The 7,314-nt window shown below is 41.7% G+C and overlaps 1 protein-coding gene across 1 annotated transcript; it reads left to right on the forward strand.

Annotated features, from left to right (window-relative positions):
• Positions 1–704: 704 nt before the first annotated feature.
• ADGRF4 (adhesion G protein-coupled receptor F4) lies at positions 705–6,280 on the forward strand. Its single transcript, XM_026846432.1, has 7 exons — positions 705–782; positions 1,659–1,695; positions 1,824–1,984; positions 2,566–2,856; positions 3,591–4,955; positions 6,042–6,083; positions 6,185–6,280. Exons 1-7 carry the CDS (start codon positions 705–707, stop codon positions 6,278–6,280), a joined length of 2,070 nt encoding a protein of 689 aa, XP_026702233.1.
• Positions 6,281–7,314: the final 1,034 nt, after the last annotated feature.

Here is a 7,314-nt window from a genome sequence, read left to right on the forward strand (position 1 = left end):
TGATAGAAGATCAGTGTCTCAGTTCTTCTGAATCCACAGCAGTTGTTGCTTTTCCCTTGAACATGTATAGCATCTAATAATCAGATCTAACACGTTATCTTTTCCTCATTCCCTTTACTGGATTAGTTTTCTCCAGCAACTATGCCTGTAGCAAGCTGCATCCCAGGATATTAAGCTTTTACCAAGGACCATGGGAAACTCCAGAGAGGGATAAGATGCCTGAATCCTTCTGCAAAGCAAATAACACTTGAGTCTGATCCTTGTTTCTCAGATTTGGATATCTGAGCCATGAGGGCCCGAGTTTCCCACCGCACATGGCAGGTCTCATCAGGAACTGCATGAGGAGAGTAGCAGTGTTTGAATCCAGTAGAGATGAGGCTGTCTTGAATCACTTCAATAGGGACCTACAGGCTGAACTGCTTTAATAAGCTCTCCACCTCACAGTTTATAGTAAGTTATTAATGCAGTAACTTCCAGTGTTGGACAGACTTTTTTTTTTTTATAAGAAAAGGTTCACAAATCTTTCTCAATAAAAAAAGTTTATGAATGATAAATGTCTGAAAATCACCTTGCAAGGCCAGTCTTTGCCATGAGTTTAGCTGCTATCTTACTTGCAACCAGACTGTGTTCAAAAGTGAAAATAGAGATGCCTAAACTTGTTCAACATCTCTGTCTTCCAGGAGGAAAGCAGTGAATGCGAGGCGATGGATGTGAGGGTAGCCCCCTGCCTGCCCCTTTGGGCTGTGCACTTCTTCCTGGCCACGTCGTGCGCCACTTTGAGGGTAAGTTTCACTAGACCGTGTTGCTCAAATCCCCATCCCACCTGATCCTGAACACTTTCACAGAGAGACATCCCCAACTTCTCTGAGCAACCTGTTCCAGTATTTCACCATCCTCATCGTAAAAAATTGATCTAAATCTACCCTCGTTCAGTTTAAAACCATTGCCCCTTGTCCTGTCACTACAGGAGGAATTACTTTGAAGTGCTCAATACATTCAGTAGGCCAGGCAACCTCCAGCACAACTCTTGCAGTGTTAGAAATCTGCTGAAATCCTGCTGTGCCCAGCAAGAACAGTGCGATTTCCAGGGCATCGCATAGCCAAGCTTTGCTCCCAGACTGACAGGGTTTGGCTGGTTGTAGATGATAAAGCATTTGTCCACACAGCAACGGAAGCCGTTCAAGATTGTGCCTGGCTGTAGGACACGCAGTCCCAGTGATCAGTTCTGCCTGCAGGAGCCCGGTCTGCCTGCCTTGGGGTCGATTCCTAATCAGGAGAGGAAAAACATGGCTACTGGTATTAGTACAACTGTAGCTTTATCTTATGGTAAAAGTCATACAGTTCACATATTCTCATCAACAAGTCACATATTCTCATCAACATGAGAAACTCTGGAGAGCTTAAGCCTTTACACAGGCTTTTTGTCTGAGGATTAACTGCTTGAGGCATGTGCAAGCCTGTCCACTAGCTCAGGTCACTTCAGTAGAAGGGTACAGCTGAAGGCTTGATAGAGACAAACGGTTAGTTCTCAGTTGGTCTGTACGAGCAAGGGGCCATGAGCTCTGCCTTCTGAGCCTTGAAATCACCTTTCTGGTTTGTGCCAAGGAGTCATGTTCTGCTTATTTATTTTAACATTCAATCCACTTCTTATTTTTCAGGTACTTGGTCAGGAATCAAAGACTGATAATCAGCAAGGTACAGTGAATAGCTGTGTGTCAATGCTTTGTGAGATGGTATCAGTTATCAATATGTTACACTTCTGATACCTCATGGACCATGGTATGCTGTCTTACAGTTTATAACAGTATCTGCTTAATTTTCAGATGGCTGTATAAATCTCTTTCCCTGTAAAGTCAGTGGAGCCATTTGTATTCAACCTTGTTCTCCCTCCTTCCATGGGGAGACAAGCTTTGTCTGTGAAGACAGAAAGTGGCAAATGCTGACAGATGACTGTGCAAGCCTGGATGTTCAGTCCCTTTTTCAGGTGAGGTAACTGCTATGCATTTACTTTGGCCTATACTCATAATTTCTTGCAAAGACAACCCCTCCCTCCATACACTTTCAGTCTTGATCAAAGGGAAGGAGATGGGATCCTAAAACACAGATTACTTCGATAACAGGCTTTGACTTCATCTTAAATCAAGTCATGGGAAATAAATTTGAGAAATTCCTGTGTGGAAACATAATTCTGAAATGAAGTTGCCTTGTTCACGTGGCTAATGTTCCTCATGTGGATCTAAACCAAGACAATGACATACTAGGATGAACCTGAGAAAAGAGCAACGCCAGTATCTGTAATAATCGGATGATTCATGTAAATTCTCCCCAACTACAAAATAAATAACTTCATTCAAGTCATTTCAAGATTAAGGCACTGCATTTAGTTCTTGCCCCTTCCTTCATGTGTGTTGTACAAACAAGTCATTCTTCTCGGGTGAGCTTTGATCCCGTGTTTGAGGCAATCCAGCACATTCGTGGCACACCCCAGTGCTGTACCTCATGCCTGCTTGTAGCTGTAGCTTCACTTTTATTCTCTTTTTTTTTTTTTTTTTTTTCTCCCTCCAGAGGATTTCTGAACGTGAACTCCTTCCAAGCTCTGAAGGACATGTTAGTGTTGCTGGAGGACACCTTTCTTCTGTAGGGGAAAGAAATCCAGTGCATGGGAAGCCTGGAGGTGGAGCAAAATATTTTGGTGCTGATGAACATGGGAATAGTAACTGCCAAGCTGATTTTTCATGCATCATCCCAGATATCCTGTCTTCACCAGCCATTCCAGGAAACATTGCTGATATAGTGGAGTTGCTAAAGAAGATTTCGCTGTTGTTATCAGAGAATGTCAATAGGGGGAAAATGCAGGTATTTACTTTTACGGGTTTCAAGAGGTTTTTATGAGCTTGCCAGCACATCCCTACAGCGTTTTGTCCATATAGCCACTAGCCAGTGAAGTGGTGGCTGCAAGTCACTTGGAGAACACCTGGAAAGAGTTTGCAGAGGGGGACGTATTTTGTTGTCAGAGAAACTGTTTGACCAATTCATGTGTAGTGAAAGTACTCTGTAGAATTCACTTTCTTTAAAAGCAAAAGTTTCCAGGAACTGCTGTTACAGACATGGGAGAGCAGTAGAAGGAAGAAGTTATTTTTCAAGTATGACACCATAGGGAAGGCAGCCTTGGAGATGCTGACCCACAGCTGCTGTCATGTGTTGCATGATGGAAACTGAAATCTTTCCCTGATGAACTCAGGGAGATAGGGAACAAATATAGGGAGGGTGATGTAAAGCAGACCTGCATAGCAGGTCAGTGTCTGGAATAGAATTTAAGTGTCCTGGTTTTTGCTTCATACTTCTTTCTCCAATCACCTTTTAATCCATGATATGAAGAGCATAGGACAACTCTGTTTGACCATGCCAATGAGATGTTTGAGTTCGACTGGGATGGATCATGGGATCCTGTTCATTGTCAAAGAAGAATATTCCCTTTATAGAAATTACTCTTGAATGAAATGAGCCTTTCTGGAGGCTCTGACAGTAGAATAATAGTTGGTTTCTTTTGACATAAAAAACCCACTATATTTTTTTCTTGTTTGTTTCAGAGCTACAGCAGGATAGCAAACCATATTCTGAACAGCTCTATCATTTCCAACTGGGCTTTTGTAAAGGACAGAAATGCCAGTTCGGTATTACTGGACTCAGTGAATTTATTTGCTGGGAAACTTCTTCTAAGGAACGGGTCGGAAAGTATACAGGAGCACTTCATCTCTACAAAAGGCTACAGCATACATAAAAATACTTCTGGAAAGAGCTTTGATTTTTCTATGGGGTTCAATAACACAGGCAGTATCACTGGGCGAGTGGTCATTCCAGAAGAAGAACTTCTGAAGTTACCGAAGACTTCCAAAGCCATTAGCATTGCATTTCCAACGCTTGGAGCCATTATAGAAACCAACCAGTTGGACCCTGGTTTAGTGAATGGAATGGTGTTATCGGTGTCTCTGCCAGAAGAGCTCCGGCATATTTTGCTCACCTTTGAAAAGATGAATAAACTGGAGAACATCAAGGCTCAGTGTGTTGGGTGGCACTCTACTGAAAGGAGGTGGGATAACAGGGCATGCAAAATGAAGTCAGACAACATCAACAGTGTTGTTTGCGTCTGCAAGCATCACCGTCGGACATTCAAATCCTTCTCCATTTTGATGTCCCCTACCATGCTGCGAAATGCAGTGCTGGATTACATTACACGTGTAGGGTTAGGCCTTTCCATTTTCAGCTTGGTTCTCTGCCTTATCATCGAGACTGTTGTCTGGCATCACGTTACAAAAACTGAAATAACCTACATGCGCCACTTTTGTTTGGTCAACATTGCTACATCGCTTCTCGTTGCTGATGTTTTGTTCATCTTAGCTGCTATTGTGCACAATACAGCCCTAAACTACCAGTTGTGTGTAGCAGCCACTTTTTTCCTTCACTTTTTCTATCTTGCCCTTTTTTTTTGGATGTTCACCCTGGGCCTCTTGATTCTCTATGGATTATTATTAATTTTTTTTAAGATAGCGAGATCTGTATTCATAGCTACAGCATTCTCTATTGGATATGGATGTCCTTTGGTTATATCTATTCTCACTGTTGCTATTACTGAACCAAAAAAAGGATATTTAAGGAGTGGAGTCTGCTGGCTCAATTGGTATGAGACGAAAGCCCTTTTGGCCTTTGTTGTACCTGCTCTGAGCATCATTGTTGTGAATGTGGTGGTGGTGGTAGTGGTTGTAGTGAAGACTGGGAGATCCTCTGTTGGAGAAGGCTGCAAGTCACAAGATTTGAGTAACATGATCCGAATTAGCAAAAATGTGGCCCTTCTGACACCTCTTCTGGGCCTAACCTGGGGTTTTGGATTAGCAACAATTGTCGACAGTCATTCTCTGGCATTCCATGTTACGTTTGCACTACTGAATGCCTTCCAGGTAAACTCTCTGAGACTGGGAATAGTGTGCACTCAGACTTTGAGCCTGGGAAAAAGTCAAAAGGGTCAAAGAGGGGCTGGCAGCATGTGTTGTGCAGGATCTAAGCTTTCCTTTTGACTCAGCTATTTTACACGGTACATGCTCTAGACATCCTGCGTTGATGGTCATTAATGGAACAAGCTAGTTGGTGTAAAATGTGGTAAGAAATTAAGATGATGGTGAAGGACCTGGAGAATAAATCCTATGAGGAGCTAATGAAGGGTCTGGGACTGTGTAGTTTGAGGAAGAGAAGGCTGAGGGGAGACCTCATCACTCTCTACAGCTCCCTGAAAGGACATTGTAGAGAGGTTGGTGCTGGTCTCTTCTCACAGGTGATTAGTGACAGAACAAGAGGGAATGGCTTTAAACTGCAACACGGGAGGGTCAGACTGGACATTAGGAAAAAAATTTTCACATAAAGAGTGGTCAGTGGAATGGGCTGCCCAGGGAGGTGGTGGAGTCCCCATCTCTGGATGTGTTTAAGGGTTGTTTGTATGAGATGTTGGGGGATGTGGTGTAGGGGAGAACTTTGTAGAGTCAGGCTGATGGTTGGACTCAGTGATCCCATGGGTCTTTTCCAACCTGAATGATTCTATAATTCTGTGATGTTAAATATAAAATACACTGGTTAATGTCCGGTAACTGTGAAGATGTCTCATCAATTAACAAATATGCAGAAAATTCTCACTTGCCTTTTAAGATGGTTTTATTTAACTCATCAGTAAAAACACCCAGTGTTAGGTGACACACTGTTGTATACCCAGCCTGCCTTGGCTCTTCTCAGCTAATGCTGCTACTGAGTGGGTTGGGAAAGTCCTGGTATGTGACCCATCAGTCCAGTTCATGAGGAGAATGAGGATGGGTTATATATCCATTCTTGACATTCCCAGAGAACCCGTGTGTCCTGGGTGGATAAAGTAATTTTACACATTGCTGTTTTCTGAGTCATAGGTGATGAAATCTATTACTAAGAAAATGACATCTAGAAGGATTTAAGAAGTATCATGTGGTTATACTGTTTTGTTAACTGGTTTTGCATTTTTTTAGGGATTCTTCATCCTGTTGTTTGGGACACTCCTGGACAGAAAGGTACTTGGGTCTCCTTAGCAATTATTCTGGATTATAAGAACATTTTCTACACTCTGAGAAACAGTTCCATTTAATTATTTTTTTTTTCTTTAAATCTACAGACAAGAGAAGCCTTGAGGATGAACTGCTTTTCATCAAAGTTGAAGTGTAGTCTAGCAAAGGTAGAGATTTTATTTTTTTTTCCTTTAATGGCTTAATTTACCAATTTACACACCTTCTTATTTGTACATGGAAAGAATGAAAAGGCCCACTAAATCTTACCTAGCTTAACATTTTTCCAAGACAAGTGCTTGTTGAAAGAAATACGGGGATCTTGAAAGTATGTTGAGGATATTAAGCTTCTAAATATTACTGGCAATCCATAGGTTTTTATGACAGCTACATAACCTACTGCTGTTGATACAAAATGAAAAATGGTATTTTAATCTCTTCACCTGTAAATATCAAAGCCCTTTAGGCAGAGAAAGCCAATGTTAGGTGGTTTGTTTTGTTTTGGTTTGGTTTGGTTTTTTTTTCCCATCTGTAAAATAGATCTACTTTAAGGTTACTGACTAAGTAAGGAACAGAATGAGGAGTCCAAAATCCCAATGTAATGACCTGTTTGCTGCCCCTATAAATATATGGATCTGTATGACAGTAGGGCTGCTGTAGGATGTCAGAGAATCATTCTGCTTCCAGCTGACAGCTCAGGATGGAAACCCTCAGAGCCTAGCCAGTACATTTGGTGCTAATCAATGTTGTGTACTCATAAGAACTTGAGTTTTTAAAATATCAGGGTAATTCATTAAAAGGAAATCCTTAAACCTTAAGGAAACAACTGTGTTTCAGCAGCTTCCTAGGAAAACACTGGCAGAATTGATGTGTTGACGTCACTGTCTTAGTGTTTCCTGCCTCTGCTGGAAAACTTTTGTCTGCTGTTTGTTAGATTTCTTGTGGTACCAAGGCTTTAATGGTTTCACACTGTATTTTTAAAAAGGAATCCCCTTTAGCTGCCTCATAAGAATTGCCTGCAGTGCTCCTGCTGTCGGCCAAAAGAAACTCTGTCAGTGCAGTTTGACTTTGGAAAAATAAAGCTATTTAGTTGCTTTTCTCCAGTTTGTTTATTAATCAGTCCTGATTCTAGTATTGAAAGCTGCAGAGTGTCTTTCAGTGACAGTGTGTCCAAATAGAACTTGGTTTATGAGATAACAGAAGGGTCAAGGAAGCTATACCTGCTTTCTGCTGTCAGCAT

This window comes from Athene cunicularia (genome assembly GCF_003259725.1).
Source record: "Athene cunicularia isolate RWA chromosome 3 unlocalized genomic scaffold, athCun1 chr3_part1, whole genome shotgun sequence".
NCBI lineage: Eukaryota > Metazoa > Chordata > Aves > Strigiformes > Strigidae > Athene > Athene cunicularia.

Excerpts from the sequence above, each read along its gene's own strand:
- ADGRF4 (XM_026846432.1), top strand. The coding sequence starts at position 705 with ATGGATGTGAGGGTAGCCCCCTGCCTGCCCCTTTGGGCTGTGCACTTC. Across the intron at positions 783-1,658 it reads CGTCGTGCGCCACTTTGAGG|GTACTTGGTCAGGAATCAAA; the intron begins GTAAGTTTCACT and ends CTTATTTTTCAG. Across the intron at positions 6,084-6,184 it reads GGACACTCCTGGACAGAAAG|ACAAGAGAAGCCTTGAGGAT; the intron begins GTACTTGGGTCT and ends TTAAATCTACAG.